Genomic DNA, 27,709 nt, shown 5'->3' with positions numbered 1-27,709 from the left:
AAGTCAGTCATCTTTGTAGACAATCTTGAGACTCCAGGTTAAAAAGAATGTGTGTCTTAGAGTGGGTGGAGTGAGGGGAAAGGAAAGAGTAGGAAAGAGTAGGATGTTGTAGGCAGTACTGGGTGTCTGACCCCAGCACAAGGACACTGGGGGCTCTGCTCTGTGCTGGCTTGCTGGGCAACAGAGGGGAGAAGCTGTTTGTTAGAGGGCATAACAGGTCCCCATTTCAAAATAGTAAGACAGTGGTGCGCAGCCTGCTGGAGACAAGATCAGCACAAGTCTTGGCTTCTTTTTTTTTTTTTTTTTTTTTTTTTTTTTTGCAATTTTCAATGCCTGTCTGAGGGTTTTAAAAACTAAGGGGAAGGAGAGAGGTATGTTTGCCTTGTGCTGAAGGAAAATTCACATAACATTTGTTTCCCTCCCTTCTTCCTCCTCACCCACTTGATTATGTTTTCCTGTTAGTCTCTCTTTCAGCTAGTCAGTAGTTTTTAGCCTACCAGTCCCTTTGCACTCTGAATTTATTACATTTGTCCCATGTTGTACCACTTAGCTAGAGGCGTGGCACCCTGTGTGGCGAGTCCTGGAGAGTTTTGTGTGATAATGCGGAGATAGTGCTGCTGTTGGAGTCTACTAGGGAAGACGATACATAAGCCTTAGAAATAAGGCTTGGGACAGCCCGCTGTGAAGATTAGTCCAGGGTGTGGTGCTGAGTTTGAGAAAGCTTGGCCTAGACCTCTTTTCCAGAGTCCAGTCATTTGTCACTTGCTTCAGGCCTGTACCTCCTCCAAACCGCTGTAGAACCCCATTTCTGAAATGCAGCTACTTCTGCCAATTCTCTCTTTGCCGATTGAGGCGCAAAATGGTTAGCATAGGTTATGAAGCAATAAATGTTTTGTTACTGTTCTCAAGCTTCCATCTATGTCTCTCTTGAGTGGTCTGGTGATATGGGAACTCAGTGCTACCCTGCTTTGATCTTCAGTTGCGTTTCCCCAGGCCTCCATTCCCTACTTCAGATACAGTCTCAGTCAGCGCACACCCGGAGGACGCTGTCTCCCTTCCTCAGCCCACTTTCCCTCATTTTCTCCTGGTCTGGCACACTCAGTCTGCCTTAAACATCTGCTTAGGCACTTGCCTACTTGTGAAGTGCTTGTCTCTGCTCTCTTGGACCTCAGTCATGTGTGTGTTACTGTACTGTGGCAGTGAGTTAGACGTCCCTGTGGAGCCTCCTAGACTACAACCCCTGTTCAAGGAAAGGAACATGTGTGCGCGGCATTGTATTCTAAGCACCTACAATATGTTGTTCCCAACACAAAGTCTTTTCTCAGATGTTCACTTGTAATTTATTTTTTCTAGTACTCACCCAGCTGAAATTAGCTTACAGATGAAACATTCTTGTGGTTTTGTTCTGTGCAGTGAGGCTTGTATATAAGGTCCTCTTTATTTCTCCCATACTCTTCTTTTTTTCTTTGCTATACCTTCATGCTCCTTGTTGCTGCCACGTTTTTGAATGTCATTTTGCTATGTGACTTTGTTCCCTGTTGCCTTTCTCCCTCTCCACCCCTCTCTCTGTCTCTGCTCTGTCTCTCTTCCTGTCTCTTTCCTCCTTCCCTCTCCCTCTCCTCCTTTCTCTCTCCCTCTCCTCCTAGGGTTTCACTGTGTAATGTAGCTCTGACTGCCTCCCAGCTGCTGAGACTAAAGGCCTGTGCGAGCTTCTGTTATTTTAAATGATGGTTCTGCTTTAGACCTTTAGTGTCCTGAAGAACCGTGCAGCTCGAGGGCTGCTTATTTGAAGAGCTTGTGTCTATTGTGGCTCCTCTTCACAGATCTCTTTAGTTGCAGGCACTGGGTATGGAAGAGAGGGAAAGGAGTAAGAATTGTTTGGAAAAACCAAGAAATAATTAATGAGAATTGTTGTCAACAAAAGATGATGTAATTGTTTTCTATATTACTAGTGTGTGACATGGAAGCTAAATTACACTGACTGTTTCAACTGGATCAAAAAGAAACTGAATTTAAATTGCTGTAGAACATTTAAAGTTTTTTATATATATATATATATATATATATATATATATATATAATTTCAGTATATAGTTAGAATTGAAATATCTTTGTCTAAGTGTTTTGGCCAGTTGTGACTTCTAAAACAATTGCTTGCTATGTGCAGAAGTGTTGTGCCTGTGTGTATGTCTGCACCTTGTATGTGCAGCGTCTGTGGAACCCAGAAGAGGGGATCAGAAGTCCTGGAACTGGAGCTGCACATGGTGGTGGGTGCTGAGAACCGAACCCAGAATCTTTGGAAAAGCCGCCAGAGCTCTTAACCCCTCACTCCACTGTGATTTTAATCGGCTTTTGATATTTTAATATTTGTGATAGAGGTAGAAGAATTTATATCCCAGGATTTTCTAAAATACAGTTTTAATAGTAAATGTTTTATTAAGGTTATTTTCACTATATATCAAAGCCTTACAGTAATTGATTTGAACACCAAAAATGTATGAGTTTAATCTTAACTTTTTCCAAGGAGTTATGATGTCCAAATACTTTGCTTTAAAATTGTTCCAATTAAAATGTGATTGTGGCATAAGCCATGAAGCACATGGAGTGTTCTCACCCAGAGACCTTCTCTCTGCTTTAGACTTGCAAGGAGCTGCTTTAGCGTCATAAACCTCTATTGTTCAGATTATTGGGTAGGTTCTTTCTTAATTCAAGCTTAATTAGCTTTTATTCATCTTATTAGTATAGGTCTTATGAAGAGAACTGTGTTACATAGAATAATTTCAATAGGCATTTCCAGGGTTTGGAAATTTAGAAATTGTGTATTTTTTTTTTTTTTGAATTGCTGATTGTATCCCTGTCCTTTTAAATTTTATTTTCTGTGTCAGTGTGTGTGGCTGCATGTATGTATGTGCACAGTGTGTGTGTGTGGGTCTGGTACCTGTAGAGGTCAGAAAAGAGTGTTAGAGCCCCTGGAACTGGAGTTACATACAGATGTATGTAAGGTGCCACATGGGTGTTGGAGATTGAACCTGGGTCTTTTGAAAGAGCAGCCAGTGCTGTTAACCATTCAGCCAGAGCTCTCCAGTCTCTCTCAACTTCTTTTAAGGTCAATTTTGCTGTGAAGTTTGGGCTGGCCCAGGATTAAGAATACTTCTACTTCAGCCTTTTGAGTGCTGGGATTATAGGATTTTGCCCCAGCATTCACAGCAAAATATGTTCCCTTTATATTAGATTTAAAAATAAAAACTCTCCCCTTGATGTTGCAGCCCAATGATTTTTAGTACTCTTAGTACATTACATGTCAGGGCATCGCAGTCAGTAAGTATGTAGATCTTATGTCAGTTTTTTAAGGGGACACGCATACATGTACATGTTTATGTAAGTTGTATTTATGCACATGTTACCTTTAAGGTTCATTGAATGTAGTTTGTACTTGTTATAATTAAGGGATAATGGTAGGCTCGAACATCTCGTACAGCTCTGCTGGCTGCTGTGAGGATGGTGTACTAACTTTACTAGTGTGTTAACAAGTGAATTGTTAATAACAATTTGCTATTTTGTTGCACAGTTTATTCATTATTAGTCTCTTCAGGTTACTGAAATAAAAAAGTAATTTTTGTTCTTATTGTACTGTATTATTAGACTGTATTATTTCAGTTCTTTCAGTATCTTACTTTGCCTGTTTTAGAGTGATTGCTATATTCCAGCCTATCGTTCACAGAATTAAAACAATTTACAAGATTATTAGCGATCAGTTGCTTCCTTTAATTGGAGTAGTTCTCAGCAGGAAATAAGATAGTGAGAGGAGTTGCTGAAGAAGATTGCAGAGTTGTTTTTTTAATCTCTACTTTGTGCCCCTGAAACCATTTTTCCCTATTTCAGTGAGAATAGGTAAGTTCATTGGGAGGTTATGTAAAGCATTCACCTTGCTAAGTTAATTTCTATTCGTGAAGTTATAAGATCAGATAATTCCCTACATCATTGGTTATTTATGTAACATTGTTCAGCCTTTGAGTGCTGTGGATTATATTAGAGCGGTCTGGTGAGGGTGGGAGATGGTGGGTGGTTATAAACTTGGAACATTCTTAGCGATTTTACTTGTTTCCTATCCCCCTTCCTAACATATCCTGTACTTTGATCATACTAGGTTAGATTAGTGTGGGGATGTTAGGAGTGGCTCGGTTTCTTTCCTTCTTTCTCCTAGCCAAGGAAGTATCGCCTGGGGATGCTGGAGGAGAGGCTAGTTCCGATGGGATCCAAGGCACGAAAAGCAAAGAACCCTATTGGCTGCCTTGCTGACAGGTGTAAATCAGGAGTACCCATCAATATGGTTTGGTGGAACAGAGTCACAGAAAACAATTTACAGGTAAAAATAATTTTTCTTAGACATATTTTGAAAGTGATTCTTGGTTTCTTTGACTGGGCTGGTGGATATGAAAAGATGGGCTGGCCTAGTTAATACACTTAAGTCATTAAATGTAAAGTCAAGCAAGGTTAGTAGTCTATTAACGAGCCATTATAGATGAGTTTTGTTTGGTATGACACAGGGATTCTCTCTGTAGTCCTGGTGTCCTGGAACTTGCTCGGTAGACCAGGCTGACCCTGAACTCAAAGATCCACCTGCCTCTGTGAAGAGCGTGCCACAGTCTGTGCCTCACAGATGATATATTTGTTTGGCCTTCTTCTTTTTCTTCTTTGTCTCCTCTTCTTCCTCCTCTTCTTCCCTCCCTCTTCCTCCTCCTTGTTTTCTTCCTCCTTCTGTTCCTCCTCCTTTTCCTCCTCCTCCTCCTGCTTGGGAAACTTTACTTGCTTTTTTCTTTTCTTTTTCTTTTTTTTTAATTTTTGCATTGACTTGTGAGCTACACATGTGTTCATGTGTATATGTGTATGTCATAGAGCACACATGTAGGCCAGAGGACAACCCATGGAGCCTACCATGTGGGTCCAAGGAATCAAATTCATATTCTTAGGCTCAGCAGCAAGTATCCTTACTCACTGAGTATCCTTACTCACTGAGCCATCTTGTCAGCTCTATTTCTTGATTTTTATATTACCTTTTTTCTTTTCAATTTTATTTGAAGGTATATATTTTATTTTCCTGTTTCTTGGTATTAGGGAGTCAAACCCAGCTCCTTATCCAGTCCTGGACCTCGCTCTGTAGACTGGGTTATTCTTGAACTCATAGAAATCTGCCTGCCTCTACCACCCAGTGCTGGGATTGAAGGCGTATGCTACTACTGCCTGACTTACGGTTTCATTCTTAAAAAGTGGAAGTTATATGGTAGGGATAGTACTGTTAATCATAATTTTAGTTAGAAATTTGTTTTTCCTTCCAGATTTTGGTTTAATTAGTATTTAAATGTATTATTAGCTTCAAACCCAACATGTTTTATACAAAAGATAATACAATCTTAATAACTTGGTTTCACTTCTGTTTTTAAATTTGATCCTATAGCATTTTACTTGGTAATATTAACTTAGTAGCCATAACTATGTTGACTTGGCATAAGAATAATTTATTGCAGAAAATATCTCAAAGTGTGGTATTTTCCCTAATGGAAACTTTAAAGTTAAAGAAAGCCAATCAACCAGAGAGTTTCAGAAAATCATATTAAAACAATTTTGTTGAAATGTTTCAATTATGTGATGAATGCTATATTCATATATTAATAAGTTTCAACAAAATTTTCTTCTCTGAGATCTGTACAAAATGCCATTTTGTTTGGCTTATTACAAATGTTTTTCTGTTTTAAAATGGAGTTCTGAAAATCTGCTGGGCCAGCCAGCTAAGTGGGGTGGGACCCTGACAAAGCCAAGGTTCAGCTCCCTTGGTTCTTTCACTGCATGTGTTCCGAGTGTCTTTTCTCAGGTAAAGGTGTAAGTAAAACAATAGGTTAGTAAGAGAGTGCGTATTTGAGGTACAGTTCTTAAAATTGCTAGTAAAAACAGTTTGTGCTAGAGAGGGGACTCTGAGGTTAAGAGAGCAGAACATTGGCTGCTCACAACCATCTATAACTGTCTCCACGGTGTCCAACACTCTCTTAAACAAACAAATGAATAAAAATTGTCATTAACGTGTGAAAACTGGAATCCCAGTCATCTGATCCTGACATATTTCCAATGTTGTGACTTTATGCTTCATATTTCTTTTAAAGCATGGGAAATGTCCTCCCAACTCAGAACTTATAAGCTTGAAAACGCCTCCCACTGAGTAACATGCTGAACTCCTGACGAAACTCATCTGGTCTCATTACTGTACCTGTGAATCCTAAACCAGGAGCCTGTAGTAGTTCTGAGCCAAGGTGGTCATTGCACTGTGTTTTTTTTTTTTTTTTTTTTTTTAATCATAGAAATAAATTCCATACCATTTTGGGACCTGTTACTATGGTTTTATATTTTTGACATAAAAATTTTAAAACAATTTTATATCCAGATTCATTATTTGTGTTTTTGTTTCATTTTTAAACTATTAGATCTTCTCATTCTAAGGTCACTTTAAAAGTTTATTTATATTTTACTAAAAATTTTTAGCCATATCTCAGGTGGTAACCTTGATACTCTGTTTTTGCATTTGTTGTCTTTCGGTTAAATGTTTATGGCATGAGTATTATAGTTCAGCGAAGAAGCTGAACCATCAGAGAGAAGTAAAGTAAGAGTATAAAGAGTCAGCAGAGAGGTTAGAACGCGTGCTTTTCAGACTTGGTAAGAAAGCAACTCTCGGGGCTGGGGATTTAGCTCAGTGGTAGAGCGCTTACCTAGGAAGCGCAAGGCCCTGGGTTCGGTCCCCAGCTCCGAAAAAAAAAAAAAGAACCAAAAAAAAAAAAAAAAAAGAAAGCAGCTCTCTGCTTTCACTATTGTCTCTGAATTAGCAGGATAATTGTGTATGTAACTGTGTATCTGAGCTTCTGCCAGGGAACTTCACTTTGAGAATGCTAGTGATTAGAGTTTACTACATAGGACTATAGCTTAGGCATAATTTGTGCCATCTGAAAAGCTAGACCTTTTGCTTCTCTTCTCCTCTCCTCTTCTCTTCTCTTCTCTTCTCTTCTCTTCTCTTCTCTTCTCTTCACCTCCCCTCCCCTCCCCTCCCCTCCCCTCCCCTCCTCTCCTCTCATCTCCTCTTCTCGCTTTTCTTTTCCTTTCCTTTCTCCATGTGGAGAGGTTTAATGAGAGGAGAGGAGAGGAGAGGAGAGGAGAGGAGAGGAGAGGAAAGGAGGCCGACCATGGGCACGTGGAGGGAAGGGGTGGGGGCTGCAGAGAGAAGGGGCAGGAAAGAGGGGAGTAAAAGTGACCTTTTTCTTGTGATTTATTGAAATGACATCAAGGTATCTTCCTGAGATTTTTAAACATTTCTTTTCATTGATTTATTGATCTTGACTTTACAACTTGGTTTTTTTTTTTTTTTTTTACACTTACGAAAACCAGTTAAACATTAACAATGACATCTCTGTTTTGAGGCTTTGTTTTCAACTTAATTAACTTATTTATTCTTCGATAGTTTTATGCATGTATATAGTGAATTTTAAGTGACTTTTACTCCTGTTACTGTCTCTTCTTCCATTGAACCCCTCTTTTCCAATAGTCTCCTCTCACTTTCCATGTCTTTTCTGTTGTGAGCCATTGAGTTTAGTTGGAATTGCTGGCTTGAGCATGACTGGGTGCTCATTGACTGGCACAGTCCTACTTCTCAGTGGCTACATCACTGAAGAAAATGACAGTTCTTTCTCCAGTAATCACCAGCTGCCAGTAGTTCCTCAGGAAGGAGTGGGGACTCCTGAGCCCTTTCCTCATCCTTGCTGAAATGTTAGCAGGTACAGTCTTGTGTGGGTAGTCATAGCTGCATTGAATTTGTGAGTAGCCTTGCCTTGTCCAGAAGGGGTTTTGGGTTTGTTTTTTTAAGTACATCTCTTTATCTTTTGGGTGTGTTCCACTGTGTGTGTGTGTGTGTGTGTGTGTGTGTGTGTGTGTGTGTGTGTGTGTGTGTGTGTGTGTGTCTGTCTGTCTGTCTGTACAAGTACACGCACACGCACGTATGTATGTTCGTATGTGTATAAGTTGGTATGTAGTATATCTGGTGCCTCGAGCTGTATTCCTTGGAGTTCTGGATGGCTATCTTGGTTCTGGGAACCAACTTGTGTCTTTCTTAAGAGCAGTGTTTTTAAATTTGAGCCATCTTTCTAGTTCCCTTCATTTAAAAACTGTTATATGGGTTGTGCCTGCATGTATGTGTATGTACTGTGTGCTTGCCAATGCTCATAGAGGCCAGAACAGGGCATCGCAGATCCTAAAAGCTAGAGCTACAGACAATTGAGAACCATTTTTTTGTGGGTACCGGAAACTGAGCTTAGGTCCTCTGGAAGAGCAGCCGGGAGTCATCTCTCCAGTTGAGTGAAGGATGGTAGAAATATAAATTTATGGTCTTCTTGCCCACATGCCCAGTGAAGCCAAAGAGGTAGAAAAGCCAAACTCTTGTTACTTTCTATGGTAATCTCACCAGTCAGTCAGTTATTTTCCGTAGCAATGATTTTAAACTTATGGTGATTTAATTTGAGTTTAATAAGAGGTGTAGTTAGAATCAGAAGAGAAGGCATAGGGTGTACTATACCTGTTTTGAAAGAAACTGACTGTTCCAGAGTCAACATGGCAAAAATAATAGCCTAATTAGCAGATTTTCAATTATACTTATCTGGCCAACTTTCAACTTGTTAATTTGTGATTTTTTTAAATTAAGTGTATTTAATTCTTCCTGATTGCCCAGACCCTCTCCTTTAAAAGATTTCCATTAGGGGACTTTGCCAGTGGCTCCATTTGCTTGTTCATCTTTTATCTCCCAGAAGCTTTGCTTATATTTCCTCATCTTTCTTTAAAGCCTGTGTGCTTAATCTTTCAAGATTGACTACTTTCCACTGCATCTCTTTACTTCACACTTACGCCATCAACCTCATCATCATTTCTCTGTGTTTTTCGTCTCCTCCTCCTTTTTTTTTTTTTTTACCCCCACCCCCATTTGAGAATAAAATTCAAACACCTCTCAGCAAGGCTCGTGAATACTTTTCCTGTTGAAGTTGCCTTTTTCTTTTCTCCACATGTTCAGGTTTATCTGGCTTTTGTCTGTGTGAGAAAAGACTCTAGAGCAGCAGTTCTCAGCCTGGGGTTGAGTGACGCTGTCACAGGGGTCCCTAAGACCATCTGCATGTCACATGTTTAGGACTCATAACAGTGACAAAATTATAATTGTAAAGCAGCTACAAAGTGGTTTTGTGCTTGGTCACCGTAGCATGAGGAACTGCATCAGAGGGTAGCAGTGTTTGGGAGATCAGAACCACTGCTTAGATAGAGTAGCTGGTTCCACTGCCAGCTAGGACGGGACACTGCCTTTCAATTAGACCTTAGAGTGACGACCCCACTCCCACCCCCCAACACACACACACACACACACACACACACAGATATTCAGGAGGTAAATGATACTGTCACACCTCAAACCAGCTGACGTTCACAGTAGTTCAGTTTTTGTGTTTCTATTTTCCTTTCTGCCCATGTTTCTTGTTCATTAATTATACTTAGTTTGTCCTCAGGTTCCTGTTGTTTCACTGTAAAGCTTTTTCTTCTCCTTTCCCTTTTGAAGTTCTTGTGTGGGAACTTAAAACTTGCTGCCTTGTTTGAAGAACACATGGGTCCCAGGCTTGGGTTGGCATGGCCACTTACTTTTTGGGCAGGTCTACAGATTTGAATTACTCATGAAAATTCTGTAATTCTCCTCATCCTCTTCAGTTTCTTTTCAGCTTTCCTTTGTGCTACCTGACGTCCATCTTGGTGACCAAATTTAAGCTAGTAAGTGACAGCCTTGACAAAGTTGTATTGTGTTGGTACTTTGTTACTCATTCTTTCTTTCTTTGTTATTGTTATTGTTATTAACATTTTTAGGGAGCAGGATCTCTCTTCTGTATCTCTAACTGTCCTGGAATTGGTTATGTAGGCCAGGTTGACTTTGAACTCATAGAAAGTCACCTGTCCCTGCTTCCCAAGTGTTGTGATGAAGGCCAGTGCCACCAAGCCCAGCTTCTTTTGGTCTGTAATCTTTTTTTATTTTTTGCTCACCCTTGGCTGTCCCAACCCTGAACCTGTTGGGCATTGAGATAGGTACACAGCGTGGGTTGGGTATTGAGAGGGGCACAGGACTCGGGTGCTGGGATTAAAGCTATGCACAACTACACCTGGCAAAACTAAATGTTTGCCTTCAAGTGCTGTGCATGCACCACTTTTTAGGGGATGAGAACTACCGAGGAATTCCTGCCGATTAACTGAGGGATGAAAAACTGGACAGTATATGCTACTATTGTATTAAATATAACAGTCAAGTTCTCCCCATTTGACAAATGGAAAACTGCTTTAGAAATAAACCCAGTTTTAATTCATCAAGATCTAAATCCTGAGATTTTTCTTATACTGTCTGCTTTTATCCCTGCTCTTTGATAGTCTGCTTGTGGTACCTCTTCTGTTTCTCTTTTTCATGATTTCTGACCTATTTATACCTTTCACGTAAGTGTCTGAACACTGTACTGGATTACTGGATGCTTTAAGATCTGTTGCTGCCCTCTCCATCTGTCTACATACATTGTATTTTTCTAGGATGGACTCTTGCTTTTCTTGGAAGGAAGGTGGTTCATAAAACACACACCCTGTAACATGTTACTGAGTCTCTGTAGCTGTGTTACCCTGTATCATTGTAAGTGGAACCTGAAAATGTTTCTTTTCTCTTAGGAGATGGTGTTAACTGGCCTTCCTGTGAGCACTATTTAAGTGTCTGTAGGAAATAGTATTTCACTGTTCTCCAGTAGTGCTTCGATAAAAGTTTTTCTGTTTTTGCATGATTTTCTTTAATCTGCTTGTTCTTTTCCATTGGATTGTATACTATTTGATACTTTGCTTTTGTTTATTCTCCGAGTATTTTGGTCATCTGTAAACATCACTTTTCTTTTACTGAGCAGTGTGTACTTTCTTAGCAGTTATTCTAAAACCCTATGCATACATAGGTGTGTGTGTTACGCACTCATGAGCACACAGACCTATGTGTGTGCTTATGGAGACAGAAGTTGATGTTGGTCTTGTTCTTCATACCTCATTGCTTTATTTTAGTTTTTAAAGATACAGTTTATGTGTCTGGTTGGTTGTCTGCATGTATGGGTGTGTGCCACCCGTGTGTTTGGTGACCTGGTGCCTGCTTGAATGACAGGATTGAGAGATGTAAAGTTCTACAAAGTTTTTGTGGTATTAGAGATTAGAATTTGCCCAAAAGTACTGATGTATTAAAACCACACTCTTTCTGCCTCAGAAGTTTTAAAAGAGTTCTGAACTGGAAGTTTTGCGCATTACTGCGATAGTAGCTTACCTGGTAAAATGATGAAATGCATGAACACTGTCGGGTTTGGCTGCATAAGGGGAGTGAGACACATCCTGCCCCTGGCCATTGATCCCCATGATCTGCACGATGCCACAATGCCCACGTGTGCTGATGGTTGCTGTTGCCCTGAAGCTGATCTGCTGTCTTTACTGCTTTACTTGTAGTCTCTCTTTCTGGGGAGTATCCTTCCCTTGTTAATCGGAGCTGGCCATGCCATAAGAACGAAGCAGATGATTCTCAGAATGAGGAATGGAGGTGGTTAGGAGGCTGTGGAGGATGAGGAGCAGCCTTCTGCTTGGCCTTTAGGGCATGGGAAAGGATGTAGACACCATAACAACAAAGGCCATAAAAGCCTACATGGTCCTTTGTAGAAATAGTTCATTGCCAGACTTGGCCTTGAATTGGCAATCATGAGGCGATACACGCACACCCCCCTATTCCCTGTATCCCCCAGTTCAACCCCCTCCGCCCTCGTCCAGTGACTGCTGCATTAATTAGCCAGGGTGAACTTGAGGACATCAAGGACAGAGCTAACGTGGCCTCAGGAAGGAAAGGTATGGTTAGGAGAAAATGGGAATCTATAGAGTACAAGTGGACGATAGACGGGCTTATCTTCCAGGAGAGAGACTTAGATGTAATTTAGAAACAGTATTAGAGGGACAGTACATGAGGCCACGGATTGCTAGGACAAGGAAGCAAAGATTAGAGAATTAAAAAGTTAGTACTTTGTTCTTCTGGCTGCTTGGAAGAAGTGGAGTTGGTAATAGCGCCTAACTGTTACTTAACATAGATTTTAGAACTTTGTAAGGAATCATTTTAATTTTAGTAGTGTATCATCTTTCAGCTTTACATGAAAATAGTTACCAAAGACTGCTGTCTGCTGTACCAAGAAACCTCAAGAGCCAGCTTCCTGTTGAGGATAGGCGGTGTAAAACCTATGAGGAAATGTGCTTTTGCTTTGTGTTTAGTTTCTGCTCTAAGGAAGCAAGGGTTGGGACTATTGATCTGGAATTCATAGAATTTGTGTAAATTTAAGAATTTTAAAAAATTATTAACACCGACCAAAGCCTTGATGATGTAATTTTAAAAACTCAAAGACTGGGTTTCGGTTCTCTGGCTCGGAGAAGTTTTGGAAGCTCCTTAGATGCTTAGGTAGCTCTTCAGTTCCTCACTAGGCTCTAGTGCGACTTTAGGTTTAAACATCCTTAGGATCCAGGAATGGGAACATTGTAGATTTTGATGGAGTGGATTGTAATAAATGTAAGACTTTGCTTACAGTAGGTTATATATTATTAGATTAAGGTTCCTTGGGACTCTGGAGAATTAGAGAACTGCAGTGGCCTTAAAGTGAGTGCAGAGCTCTCTGCCTCCATCCCCTCAACACCCTTTCTGCCTCACCCATTTCATTTTCCTGACTCTACCCAGCTTGGTGTTTCCTGGTAAGTAATGGCCGCTGGACCTGTAAAACTCAGACCCTTTGCTTACGGTTTGTGCTCTCTCCTTGTACAGTGTGTGTGCCTTGGAATTTGTCTTTTCTGTTTGCAAATCTTTCATTTGGCTTTTCAAGGACTTCTTCCTATGGAAAGATTTCTTCCTTCTAAACACCATGTTTGTCTTCTATTATCTTAGTAGTCGGAAAGAAAGGCTACTACGTAAGGAAAGGGTTCATATGTCTAGGCAACTGGCAGCAGATTTGGGGGCCTGGTTCCTATTTGTATGAGCTACTTTCATGCCTTTCATTCCTACCATAGCTTAGGTCCGCACTTTCACCAGTCACTTGAAAATAATTTTGAGGGGGCTGGAGAGATGGCTCAGTGGTTAGAGCACTGACTGCTCTTCCAGAGATCCTGAGTTCAATTCCCAGCAACCACATGGTGGCACACAACCATCTGTAATGGAACCGGCTTCCCTTTTCTGGTGTGTCTGAAGACAGCGACAGTGTTAACATACATACATATATACATACATACACATACATACATACATACATATATGTATGTATGTATGTATGTGTGTATATGTATGTATATGTGTGTGTGTGTGTATATATATATATATATATAAATAGTGTGTGTGTTTGTGTGTGTGTGTAAATTTGATGAGGCTACCTACTGGTCAGAAATTAATGACATTTGTATTAGTTACCTTTTTGTTACTGTGATAAATACCATACCCAAAGGCAATTTAGAAAATTAATGATAAGGAGGGCATGTTAGTTGGCAAGCATATAACATTTTCATTCACACACATGGGAAGCAGAGAACAGGATATGTGGTGGGGCTATAAAATTTCAAAGCCTACCCGTAGTGACATATTTCCTTTGTAGAAGGCTCTAGTTTCTAAAGGGTTTATAACCCCACCCCTAAATGGCACCACCAGCTAGCTAGAGCTAAGTGTTCAAGTCTGCGAGCCTGTAGTGCATCAACTCTCAACCTGTGGATCTTGACCTCTTTGCGGGTCTTTTTTTACAGGAGGACCCTGTACAGGGGTAGCCTTAGACCATCTGCGTATCAGATATTTTATATAACCATTCATAGCAGTGGAAAAGTTACAGATAGGAAGTAGCAACAAAGTTAATTTTACGGTGGAAAGTCACCACAGCATGAAGAACTGCATCATTGGGAGGACGACCACTGCTCTAGGGGAACAGTTCTTATTCAGCCGACTCCATTCTTCTCCACACTCTCCACAGGCGTGGCCAGAGCACAGTGCAGATGGATTTAATCTAATTTTAGATGCCAGTTTCAACACAGATCAAAAACCCAAAGTCTCTCTGACAGTGATCTCTTAACTGTCTTTTTTTTTTTAAGTTAGAAGACATTATATACTTCCAACATACCGTGGCGTAGAGTATACTGTAAGAAATGGGAGCACAGCCGGGAAAACCCGGACCAACACAAGGCTGACCCTCCCAAAAAGGGCAAACACAAAATGTTGTAGCTCCGTGTCTGGTGTCTGGGTGTTCAGTTGCAAAGGGCTCACGTAGATGACTCCACTTCCCGCTTCATTGTCTACGAATACGCATCTCTCTTTCTGGCTCATTCTACTTTCTGTCTGCAGCTATGAGGAAGAAAGATGAGCTCCTGTCACAATTGGAAGGAAGGGCTTGGGGGTCAGAGCAAAGAGAAGAGACAGGGTTTTCAAGTACAAAAATTAATGAACGGCAAGGAAGTAGAATGTCACTGGTGCAGTTGCAGGAGAGGGCAAGTAACGTGGATGTGGTGACCGAGTGTGACACTAGTCACCACTGAGAACTGTTGTCAGTTGACAATGAAGAGCAACAAGTAGGGCAGGAAGAAACAGGTAAAAGTGCATTTACTGTGATTGCAGCCATGCATGTAGCATATGACTTGGTTGCACCAGGCTTCCTAGTTACATTTGACCCAAATCCTTCCTTCTAGTCCTCTGTAGTCACTCTTCAGTATTCTCTTATTAGCTTTTATAGGAACTGTTTATCTGTATGGCCCAGAACATCAAACTGAGCATGTAAAAAGCAAACCACAGTATATTTTCCCTCAGATACATTTTCCTCTGAGCACAGTTGTACACACTCATGAATAACTTTGTGTATACCACTTAGCTTTGTTATAAATACCTGTCAGTGTCCAGTCTGGTCTTCTTTGTGTCTTCTCCTAGATTCTGTTGTCTTTATCTGTCCCTCTTCCACTAAGAACTCTTTGTGTCCTAAAGTACCTTCATTTTTACTGTTACTGATAATTTCTTACCCCATTTCCTGTTCTTGGTCTTATTCCTAAGTACCTTCCTTTCTGTCTGATCTTGCTCCTCTCATTTTCGCCCATTGGTTTATTATTAGGAAGAAGAGTTGAGATTCTATAAAGAGACACCTAGGTCTTCTGCCTGTGTTCTTGCTTTACTACCAAAGCCTGTTGAAAGACCATGCCCCTCAGACTTCCCTGCCTTCAAGCCTCCGTTTTGGATATCCCCATTATGTGGTGTACCCTTTATGTCCAACTTGGTTTAACTAGCTTGTCCTTTGTCTTCAGACCACACAGTATTCTGAGGACACCTTGTGTTTCCCTAGAATTTAATATACTACACTCAGTTATTTATATCACAACCATAGAGGCAAATTGTAGGTAGCATAGTGTAGGTACTTGTTTTAAGTGTCATGGGTGTTCTGGGCTCATGGGAATATAGACCTCCATTTGGAATGTGTTCTCTGTGAAGTTCTGTCTTGTTAGCTTTGAAGCATAGTACCTGCAGTACCAGCCACAGTGCCTAGGATGGCTGATAGACTATTGAATGAGCAAACCCTTACGAGTGAGTATTAGCCAGGTGCATATTTAGCCCGTGTGTTCTGAAATGTAGAGCTATATATATTTTGTTAACCTTTTCCTTAGTATAGTTTTATGACAAAATGTCATTGCGGAAAAAATTGGAAGTCTTAATGTATTTTGTGGATTAAATATAGTCAAATTCTTAGTTGGAAAAACTGCTTCTAAATAAATCTGCTTTTCTGTGGAATGGGACAGGTAGGGTTAACTGTTAGTCATTATGGATAGAAAGTATACACAGTTACTGGAGGAGAAGTACCTGCATGAACATTCTTCTCTTGGATACTCGGAGAACTGGTTTCCTGGATGGCATACTGCGAGACCCCTCTGACAGTGAGCTAGACGGCATGCTTTGTGACTGTTAGCAGGATTGGGAGTGCACACACTGATGGACGGGTAAGTAACTGCAGAGGCTTGGAAGCAAGAATCAGGGTCCTAGGTGTGAAGTTTTTTTTTTTTTTTTCCAGAGCTGGGGACTGAACCCAGGGCCTTGTGCTTGCTAGGCAAGCGCTCTACCACTGAGCTAAATCCCCAACCCCGAAGCTTTTTCTTGTATGTACAGTGAGACTTGGCCTCCTTTAAACTGCTCCTACTGTACTCGGATTGCTGGGACACTACCACTGTTCAGCGAAGACGTGCAAATAGGAAGGGATGGATGAACGGCTTTGTGATTTATAAATTTTTTTGCAAGAACCAAGACTTTTTCTTTTCTAAAGATTTATTTATTATATATAAGTGCACTGTCGCTGTCTTCAGACACACCAGAAGAGGGCATCAGATCCCATTACAGGTGGTTGGAGCCACCATGTGGTTGCTGGGATTTGAACTCAGGACCTCTGGAAGAGCAAGCAGTCAGTGCTCTTAACCACTGAACCATTTATCCAGCCAGTGATTTATAAACTTAAACTACTGTTTACAACGGTGTCAAGTTATGTCTGCTTTTGAAAATAGTCGAGAGTGAAAGAAGTACATAGGAGAAATTAAAAAATGCATTCAGCCTTCTCACAACCTAGAGGCAGCATTCTTGCTGATATTTGAGTGACAAATCCTCATACTTGTCATATTCCTGCCTGTATATATACTCTCCGCCCCTTTTGTGAACATGAGCAAAATATTATTAAGGAAAAGTTGGAGGGGCTACAGGAGAGAAATGCCTGTTACTTACTTCTTAGTCACTGAGCTGTCGCTGTGAAGAGACACCATGCATTTTACTTAGGTGGTAAAACTTGGCTTGAATAATCCACAAATTTAGTAGTATACTTTGACAATCTTAAATTAACCATATTTGGATATGCTTTAAACAAGGAGAAATGCAAACTTAATGAAGTTAAGAAAACATCTTGTGGAAATGTAGACTTGAAGGCTTTGGTTAGCTTTGTCTTCTCTTTGCCATTTACTTTCTTTTTGTGTGTTTTACTTCTAAAAACCAAAGACTGTGCGTAGCACTGTGCAGATCCTCATGTTCAAGGCTTCATCTTTTTATGCTTTTAAAGATCATTTTAGTACGGCAAAATTCCCAGTTCCCCTTTCAGCCCCCCACGTACTTTTCAGAACTTGCTTGAAGCCAGAAAAAAAAAATCTTGTTTTCACCAGGCAACATAAGTAAGGTTTGTTTCATGAAGTATTGAATGGGTAAGGGCATTCACCACAGTCCTGCGACCAAATTGAGCTTAGAGTGAATGCTCTCCCAGATCCACTAATCAGGATTGAAGAAAGGCTTGAAAGGACCTGTCTAACTACATATTAAGCAATATAAGCACACAAGGAAACACAAGTTAAAAGTCTAAGAATGTAGCATCAAACAAGATAAAAGAATAGTTTATCACTCTGTCCACAAAAAAGGAAAGGACTCCTGCAGAGATGTGATCAACTCCCAGAGTAATGGCGAAGTAGTTAGCAACACAAAAATGCCACAATCCCGTCTCCATGGTTTGGAAAGCTTGAGGGAAGACAAAGCATGTCAGTGCAAGTACGGAAGATAAGTTAAACTTTTAGATAAGAAAATGAAAGGTTTGAAACTTAAAGCTAGTATCTGGCGTGTAAAAGAGATTGGATAGTCCCCACCCTTTATCGTGGTGCTGTTCTTACATCACGGTCAGGGGCAGAGCAGACGCAGGCCTTCGTTCATCCTAGCTTGATGCCTGGCTTGGTGGCCAATGTAGTCATATGCCTAGGACTCACAAAAACAAATCAAATCAGATCAAGGCTAGGCGGTACAGCTTGGGAGGAAGACAGAGAGAGAGAGAGAGAGAGACAGAGAGACAGAGAGAGAGAGACAGAGAGAGAGAGAGACAGAGACAGAGAGAGAGAGACAGAGAGAGAGAGACAGAGAGAGAGAGAGAGAGAGAGAGAGAGAGAGAGACAGAGAGAGAGACAGAGAGAGAGAGAGAGAGAGAGAGAGAGAGAGAGAGAGAGACCTGCAGACTGCCATGCCCTCTGTCCACAGACCTGCTCTCCAGTGCACAGCACAGGCTTGTTATCATACTACACAGCATGGGTTAGGATGTTACCCAGGGGACACCAGCTCACAGCCACCCTGGAGTGGGAGCCACCACAGTTTGCAAGTTTGTGGTAGTGTGGGAGAGGAAAAGTGGAATAGCTTGATCATTTTGAAGAGAAGGAACTGGAGACTCAAGGGTGGAGAGAAGGAGCCTGCTGTGAGTGCCCAGTCCTGCCACCTGGGACCATGGTGAGGGCCCAGCCCAAGTTGCCACTGAAAGCCAAGTTTGGGTTTGTGGCTACACAGTGGCAGGGTTCAGTGTCCATGTCCATGGTTCATTTTATCACTAGAGACCAAATGAGGCAGCTGCTGGAGACTACACGGCTATCTAGTGGCTTTGCATAACTGACTTCCTCAGGGGATGCAGCTCTCTGGAGAGCTGGCCCCATCTCTTACCATGTTTACCACCTCCAACAGTTGGGAAAGCTGCCCACAGGGTCCTGAGCTTGGGAAAACTAGCTCTGCCTCTCACTGACTGCTGCTGGGAGAGCTGACCCTGGTGGTAAGGGCACACAGGTCAGCCTGCAGAAGAGAATGAAGGCACCTTTGCTGTGAGGTACTGTGTGGGAGGGGGATGCCTTCTGCCCTGTAACCCCTAGCCCTCTGAGGCATTGGTAGAGCTGACCCCAGGGTCATGAGAGTGGGTGAGCTGGCCCTGCCCCTTCCCAGCTGCAGCACTGGTTGAATGTGCCTTGCACTTTACCAGCACGGCAGGGTTGGCTCTGGTTGAGGGGGTGCAGGTGATACAGCCTGGAAGGTAAGAAAGAGTTCAGGGGAGCTGGCCCTGCCACTCATCTGCCTTGAGGTGGCATGGGTGTTTTTTTTTGGGGGGGGGGTGCCTCCCCACCCCTCACCTGTGGCAATCAGGAGAACTGGCCCTGAGGTTATGAGAGTAGATGAGTTGGCCCTGATCTTGCTAGCTGCAGCACTTAGTAGAGTGGAGTAGAACTGGCCCTGCCACTGTTCTAGCATGAGGTGACATGAGTGGGAGTGAGAGCTGTCCCTGGGGTCATGGGAACCGGAGTGCTGTCCTTGCTTCCTCACTGACTGTAGCACCCAGGAAAGCTGGCCCTGCACCTGGCCTAGGCAACACAGTGGAGCTGACCTTGATGGTAAAGGCAGGGGTGAGCCAGACAGGTGTGAGAGCCTCAGAGAAGGCCCAGCTCCTTACAGGCTTCAGCATTTGGGAGAGCGTGCCCTGCACCTTGTCCAGGCAACACAGTGGAGCTGGCTCTGGAGGTGTGGGTGTGGGTGTGGGTAAGTTGGCCTTGAGGGCATGAGAATAGGAGAGGTGACTGTCTTCCTGTCAGTGTGATGGTAGCATTGGGTAACCTAGCCAGAGAGCAGTGGTAGAGCCTGGTGTTGTAGAGAGCTGTCAGGATGACCGACCAGCTCAGCTCCCACCCAGATCCAAGGCTCTGAATTAATTGGCCCACCCCGAAGTCTCTATCATCCGAAAACTGTTGAGATTTGTGCTGTTCCAAAGGTGCAGGGTCTTCTGGCACAGGGCACCAGTTCGCTAAGCAGGAGTTCCTGTAAGGACCCAGTATTGATGGCACAGAAACCAGAGACCTTGACCCAGAACAATGACTCATTACAACGAACATCTGCAAGTGAACATATGTGGACAGAGGGACACACTGTGGGACACACTGTAGGACTACAGTTTCCATGATGAGTTGTTTTCTGTGCTTTGTTTTTGTTGTTGTTTGTGAGTGTTTTATTTTGTGGGCAAAGGGTGCATCTGAGGGAACGGGGAGATGCGTGGGAATGGGGGTTTGCATGATGTGAATCTCAACTACAAATCAATAAAAGTTAGAGAGATTGGATAGGAACGTCGGGAGGTTGGAGTTTGTAGAATGGACTTAAAGACTATATATATGAAAAAGAGGTATGAGGCACCAGCAGCTGCTTTAATATACTTGATTGTTGTCCCTGAAGAGAGATGGAGTTGTAAAGAAAAAAAATCACTCTGAGAATTAAAGGGCAAGCATTTTCTGAAGCTGATAAAAGTTTAAGCCTATGGATGAAGTCAGCCCAGAACCACAACACACAAACAGTAAACAAAGGGCACTAAGCTCCACAGACTGACAGCACTGGGGGAAGACAGCTGTGTTCAGGTAGCCTCTTTCTCACTGAAGTGATGCAAACTGTCAGACAGTGCAGGAGCAGCGGGTTTCTTCATTTGGTTTGAAAAGGGTCTCTTTAGTATGCGTCACTGTGTAGACGAGGATGCCTCCAGCTTGGAGAGAAATCCTGCTCCTGTCTCCGAAGTGTTGGGATTAAAGGTGTGTGCCACGGGCTTGGAGAGATGGCTCAGTGGTGCTCTTCCACAGGTCCTGAGTTCAAATCCCAGCAACCACATGGTGGCTCATGACCATCTGTAATGGGATCAGATGCCCTCTGCTGGTATGTCTGCAGACAGTGACAGTGTACTCACATTAAAAAAAAAAAAAAAGTGTGTGCCACCACATGTAGCTCAGGATAGTATAACGGTATCTTTAATGTATCAGAAGCAAAAAAGCATGCCATACCAAACTTCTGCATTCAGGGAAAATATGAAAATGTAGTCAAATGAGCACTTGTAGAACTTGGCAAAACTCAAGGTAAATTGATTTATAGTTTAGTTAAAAATGACCACGTTAGGCCTAGTTCTATGATTTTGAAGATGTGCTATGGTCATGTAAGATGTTGCCGTTGGTAAAAGGCAATCTTTTGTGACCCATTATTACAAATTAAAAAATTCTCAACAAGCAAAACAGCAAGTGGTGTTCAGTGGTAGAGCTCTGTCTCGTGTGTGCAAGGCCCTGATCTGCAAAAACAAATGACCTTTTTTCCAGACACCCAAAAGCGGGAAAGTCAAGACCCATAGCCCCAACATAGAGTTAGGTAGTAGGATTGTGGGTAGGATGGCTGCCTGGCCTGCACTGCCAGAACCAGAACTACTCCCTTCCCTGGGGGGAAAAACAAACAAACAAATAAACATTACCACTAGATATATTCTAATAGATACTAAAGTAAGTACTTTCAACAGAACTAAATCCCCATGGACTCCCTTCTCTACAGAATCTAAATAGCTATCTAGCTACACCACATGCAAAAATAGTATGAGTAAATTATAAGAAAAAAATGGCTCATTTCTTTTTGAAAGAAAATTGGCTGTTCAAAATAATTACAACGTCTGTAGAGTTTGTAACTGTTAAAAAATGACAATAGTAAAAGTCTACAGGGAGAAATGGAAAAAAATGATACTTTTCTTCCATTGTATCTGAGATATTACTTGAGCTGGATGATAGTGTTATGGACTGAATTATGTCCCTCTGTCATCCATTCATATATGACTATATTATTGATGCCTAACTCCTCTCATGACTATATGTGGAGATGAGGCCTTCCAGGGATTATTAAGGCTAAATGAGGACATGGAGGGAACCCTAAGCCAGTGTAATTGTTAGTCTTGTAACAAAGGGATGGATGCCAGGGATCTGATGTACAGAGTAAAGATCTGGGGAATACAGTGAGAAAGCAGCTGTCTAGAAGAGAGAGCCTCAGAGAAACCTCTGGTGGTAGGTGCCACCTTGATCCTGGATGTCTAGCTTGTGAGACTTAGAAAAAGGATTGTTTCTGTTTGTGGTGTCCGGTGGTTGGTTATGGTGGCCTCAGCAAACGGAAGACAGTTTGTGAAAATCTAAGGATACTTGAAAACCTGAGGGAATTATGACAACAGCAGAAGAGAATTTTAGCTTAATTCATCAAGAGATAAATGAAAAATGCTTAGGGTCAGAGGGGCTGCCCGGATGGAAGCGGGAGTCACATGATGGCTTTCAGCCAGCCCTATTTGTAGTGGTGTTAAATCTACGTTCTCTGAGCTCCACAGTAATGGACAGCGTTTCACACTGGATAGTAAAAGGTATAATGGTGCTAGTAAGATGCTTGCTTTAGAGAGGGACTAGGCATGTTGGCACTGTTTGTAAAAGTGCCTGCTGTGCAAGCACGAGGATCTGAGGTCATATCCTCAAGCACCTACTTAAAAAAAAGTACTTGCCCGCAACCCCAGCACTGGGGCTAATGGATTAGGTATGTTGGTGGGGTTGCTGGCAGGCCAGCCTAGCCAAAAATCAATGAGCCCCAGGTTCAGTGAGAGCATTTCCCTTCAGAGCAGTAGAGGAAGAGTCTATCCATCTTTTCTGGGCTGCACGTGGGTGTGTCCACCCTGTATTCCCTACCCCAGGTGCTTATGAATACATTACACACATTCAGCATAGACATACAAACAACCCCCCCCCCCCACACACACACATTAGATCTATGCTAGAACATCCACTAACCTACTCAAAAGAAAGCTAGGACATTTATACATTATGTGGTACAAGCTAGACTTTACAGGGCTAACAGTTATAATACCAAGAGGTGCAGTGTACCATTCAGCTATTAAGAGGATAGACATGTCATTCTGTATTGTTGATTTAGCTAAAAACAGGTGACAAAACCTGATAGAATTGCAAGGAGAAACAGATAATGGGGATATCAGTGCCCTTTTCTCCTATTTTTTAAGAAGGCAGTGGGAGATGAGAGTTGAACAACTCAATTAGCATTTACAGAACATTCTGCCTGGCAATAGTCGCATACATGTCCTTTATAAAAACCAAGACCAAGATAAAGACCAATTCTGGATTATTGTGCAAATCTTAATAAAGGTAAAAGAACTCATCATAAAATAGGATTTGAACATAGTAGAATTAGAAATCTGTGACATACTTCTAATTAGGGGTCAAAGAGGAAATAAAAAGAAATTGGACAATGTTTCAAACTGAATAGACATACATCAAAAGATATAGGACACCACTAAGTTGGTAATAATTGGGGGGTTTACTAAAACAAATGTCTCTTAGGAAAGTGGGTTTTTTACAGTAAGTGATTGTAGTTTCATCCTTAAAAACAAAATGGTAGGGGGCTGGAGAGATGGCTCAGTTGTTAAGAGAACTGACTGCTCTTCCAAAAGTCCTGAGTTCAAATCCCAGCAACCACATGGTGGCTCACAACCATCTGTAATGAGATCTGATGCCCTCTTCTGGTGTGTCTGATATATATACTTATATATAATAAATACTTATATATAATAAATAAATGTGTACTTATATATAATAAGTAAATCTTAAAAAAATGGTAAGTCACACCCAAAGAAAGCAAATTCAGTGCAAAAATGAATAGGAAAAAGAAAACTGGGGTGGGGCAGGGTTGGAGAGATGCCTCAGTGATTAAGAGCACTTACTGCTTGTTAAAGTGTAAGGTACAAGTCCCAGAACCCATGTAGGGCAGCCCACAGCCGCCTGTAATTCTGGCTCTGGGATCTGATGCTCTGGCCTCTGCTGCACCCATCCTGATGTCACATTCCCCACCTACTTACACAGTTGAAACAAAAAGACAAATGTGCATGTATGGGGCATAGTGCTTTTTCTCACACACACACACACACACACACACACACACACACACACACACACACACACACACACACAGACACACAGGAATTAAATGAGATGAAGTGGACAATATCTGACTACAGGAACTAAATTAGACGATTCCTCAGTGTATTAGGTTTAGTGTGTAAGACAGGGTCTCACTATGTACCAGTGCCTGGCCTGGAACTAGTTCAAGCTAATAGTGTGCCACCACACCTGGAAATCGACTTGTAATTCTCTCCCCACTACCCGCCCCTGCCCCCCACCGTCCCCTTTGGTTTTTTTGAGACAGTTTCTTTGTGTAGCCGACTGTCCTAGAACTCAGTGTAGATCAGGTTAGCTCCAAACTCAGAAATCCACTCCACCTGGCACTGTCTCCCAAGTGCTGGGATTAAAGGTGTGAGCAACCACACCGCCTGACTGTAATTACTTTAATATAAAAGGGTTCAGATGTGTGGGGGCTGGAGAGATGGCTCAGGGGTTAAGGGCACTGACTGCTCTTCCAGAGGTCCTGAGTTCAATTCCCAGCAACCACATGGTGGCTCACAACCATCTGTAATGGGATCTGATGCCCTCTTCTGGTGTGTCTGAACACAGCTATGGTGTACTCATATAAATAATAATAATAATAATAATAATAATAATAATAATAATAATAATAATAATAATAAAAAAGTTCAGGTGTTTTTACTTGTGGATTCTCCCTAATATGTAAAAGAAGAAACTTCATATTCTAAAAAGACTTTAAGTAGTACACTTTTTAAAAAAATCAAATCTTTTTAAAAATGCTACTATAAAATTTATTCTCTGGCAACTTCATCACGGATACAATCCTCTACTCCCTCTCTTCTACTCCCTGAGCCCCTCTTCAAGACAATTACATCTCAATGTCCTTTTAAAACAATACTCCACTGAGTCCAGTGTTTTGCTGCCCATACACAAATGGGTGTTGGGCAATTTATTGAAGCACATTCCTAAAGAAAAATAGACTCCTCTTCCAGCAGCCGTCAGCTGTCCAGGCAGAGGTAGGGGCTTGTGAGCCCCTTCTCTGTTGGAATGTTGAATGGCTTGGTCTTGTATAGGTCGCCACAGCAACAGTGAGGTCCCGAGTGAGTTTGAGTTGGTTCTGTCTTGCTCAGAAGACACTATTTCTCCCCAGTCTTCCATCCTCTGCTCTTGATACTCACAGATGAGGAGAAGGTGGCAGGAAGTAAATTTCTCGTTTATGGCTGAGCACCCCAACTTCGCTTTTTTGCCGCACTTTGTCCAGTTGTGAGTTTATGTGTTAATGACATTATAGCCACTACACAGAAATGCTTCTCCGAGGGCTGAGAGCATCACTAATCTACAATAGAGATACTCACTTAGAGAGCAGTTTGATACTGGAGCGAGATGATAAGTTCACCTCTGGGGACTGTAAGCTCCATGGCCATAGTCCTTGGCCAGACTACAGTACCCAGCATGGGTTTTCTCCTGCTGAGTGGGCCATCTAGCCAATCAGAAAGCAATTATTCTACGACAGCTGTGCCATGCTACTTTTGCTCAGGCAAATCTTTCCAGGCTATTTGTTATGTAACATGCAGGATCCTTTGTGGGGTGAAACTTTGGATGATGTTTCTTCCCCAGCAGCCTAGTTCTAGTTTTGATTTTTTTTTTTCCCTGTCCTGTGACTAAAATATGTGCGGTCTTCAGCAATAGGGGCTTAACTGTCAAGCAGCCAAGGGCCATGGGAATAGCCTGTATTCTGGGGATCTCCGAACCCCTGAGCAACAATTTGAGGGTCAAAATCTGAACCCTGGCATTGGGTCTATTTGGCAACCTGTGGCTTCTGGTAGGAGGAACACTATCCCAAGTAGAATGACTCTAGTTATAAACTCTGTGTGTGTGTGTGTGTGTGTGTGTGTGTGTGTGTGTGTGTGTGTGTGTGTGTGTGTGTTTGGGAGGGGGAGGAGAGAGAGGGAGGAGAGAGTGCATCTGAAAGCCTATAAAATAGGTTTCCATATCATTTTCTCCAACTTATTTAGTGTTATGGTTTCCTCACTCTAGTGCCTCCTCTGTTTTCTCATCCCTCTCCCCAACACTTTACTCCCCATTTTCTTTCCACTTCATATCACCCATATTCTATTATCCCACCTCCTTTAAAATGTTTCTACACTCCTCATACTCCCAATGCCCCTCCTCGTTACCTGGCTTCTAAGTTAAACACTGATGTCTAAGATCCTAGGTTAGCACCCACATATGGACAAGAACTTGGGGCCTTTGTCCTTTTGATTTGGGGTTACCTCAGTACTCTAATTCTTTGAAACTCCATCCATTCACTTTCAGATTTCCTGATTTTCCTTTGCTAAAGCTGTGCGATTCTGTTGTGTGTAGGTGCCACATTTTCACTGTCCTGAATGCATCCTTTTGTTATATTGACTGACTTCCTGAGCTTTATCATGAGAGTCGTATGAGTTAGGGATAAAGAACATGATACTTGGGGCTGGGGATTTAGCTCAGTGGTAGAGCGCTTACCTAGGAAGCGCAAGGCCCTGGGTTCGGTCCCCAGCTCCGAAAAAAAGAACCAAAAAAAAAAAAAAAAAAAAACCATGATACTTTTCTGTTCTGCCTAACATGATCTGTCACTAGTACCCCTTTGCTTTTTCCTGTATTCTTTCGAGCTTGGTATTTATTTCTGAGCTCAAGTGCTCACTGCTGAACAAACTCACAAGCCATCTACTCAAGAGAAGGAGCGGGAAAGGTGAAGATTTCAGGACCTTTTCCCCAGTTTAACAGTGGGTGGGAAGTTAATTTTAATAAATTCTACTGTGATGAGTTTTGAGCCCTTTGGTAGATGATTGTTATAAGCACAGTGAACCTTCTTCTCCATTTTCTTTTTTATAGACACCCTTAAAAATAGGCTTCCGTGTGGCTGGGCGAGTGATGCCTTGGTTGGTAGTGCTTGCTATGCAAGCATAAGGACCTAAGTTTGGATCCCAACTCCCGCATGATCGCCAGGGCTAATGACAGGCTTTTGTAATTCCCGTGTATTCCCGTGTAATTCCGTGTAATTCCTGTTGTGGAGTGATAGGATTCCTGAGGCTTACTGGCCAGCCCATGGAGCTTGTGTCAGTGAATCCTAGGTCCACTGAGAAGCCATTTTAAACACAAGGTGCGACTGATAGTCAAAAAACAGAGGTTGGCTCTGACCCCACATGGAAGCATTCCCTGTCATGACTGCAAACACAAACCTTCCTCCTCCAACACACACAAATACAGGCTAGAGACGTCAAAATGGACTTAAATTGGAGAAACTCAACTTTGAAATCTGGTAGTCTATTTCAATCAGTATAATTACAGCATAATGGAGAGGGTGAGTTTTATTTTTTCGGAATATACGAAAATATGATTTTCCCTATCTAATTTTTTTTTTTTCGGAGCTGGGGACCGAACCCAGGGCCTTGGGCTTGCTAGGCAAGCGCTCTACCACTGAGCTAAATCCCCAACCCCTTCCCTATCTAATTTTATTGTCTCTCCAATAAATTTGGAATCTTGAAGTTGCCATTTTTCATAGGCACTTTGTACATTTTTCCTCCCACCTTGGTTTTTCAAGAAGGGGTGTTTTCTTTGTATAGCCTTGGCTGTCCTGTAATCTCTCCGTAGAGCAGGCTAGCCTTAAACTGCCTTTGCCTCCTGAGTGCTGGGCTTAAAGGCTTTCATCACTGTCTGGTGCATTTTGAACTCTTACATGAGATTTCTGGTAGCTTTTCTTTTGCCTCTCCTCTCTAAAATAGATGTGAGGTTGACTGGTGCAGCCTGGGGCTGCCATGGCTGGTGCCTCTTAGCTGCCATTAGCCTCCTGTGACTTGAAGGCGCTGCAGCACCAGCTCTCATTGGCTTGCTTTCTGTTCTGGAAGTTGGGGCCATCCACTTCATGCCACTATTTTTGGAAATGCCAGTATTTGGAGATTTTTCTTTTTTAATACCTTTATGTGATTAAAATGGGGATTTTCTTTGGAAAACATACTTTGGCCTAGGTCTGGCCATTCCTTTCAGAGTTTCAGTCTTA

At 42.1% G+C, this 27,709-nt stretch overlaps 1 protein-coding gene across 10 annotated transcripts in view; it reads left to right on the top strand.

Moving 5' to 3' along the window:
- Positions 1-27,709, top strand: part of Pan3 (poly(A) specific ribonuclease subunit PAN3) — a 124,232-nt gene that overhangs the window by 36,433 nt on the left and 60,090 nt on the right. For 7 of the 10 annotated variants that reach the window (XR_010056399.1, XM_039089924.2, XM_006248842.5 and 4 more), the window contains exon 5: positions 4,205-4,366. The exons of the other annotated variants lie outside the window; for them this stretch is intronic. Coding sequence is in view for 6 of the 7 variants with exons in the window: in XM_039089924.2 (XP_038945852.1) it covers positions 4,205-4,366 (162 nt within the window). In the remaining variant the exon portion in view is untranslated. The remainder of the gene's footprint in view (positions 1-4,204; positions 4,367-27,709) is intronic. 10 annotated transcript variants of the gene reach the window in all.

Source organism: Rattus norvegicus, chromosome 12 (genome assembly GCF_036323735.1).
Source record: "Rattus norvegicus strain BN/NHsdMcwi chromosome 12, GRCr8, whole genome shotgun sequence".
Classification (NCBI taxonomy): Eukaryota; Metazoa; Chordata; class Mammalia; order Rodentia; family Muridae; genus Rattus; species Rattus norvegicus.
Note: the sequence above shows the minus strand (reverse complement) of the source record. Positions and strands in the feature narration are given on the sequence as shown.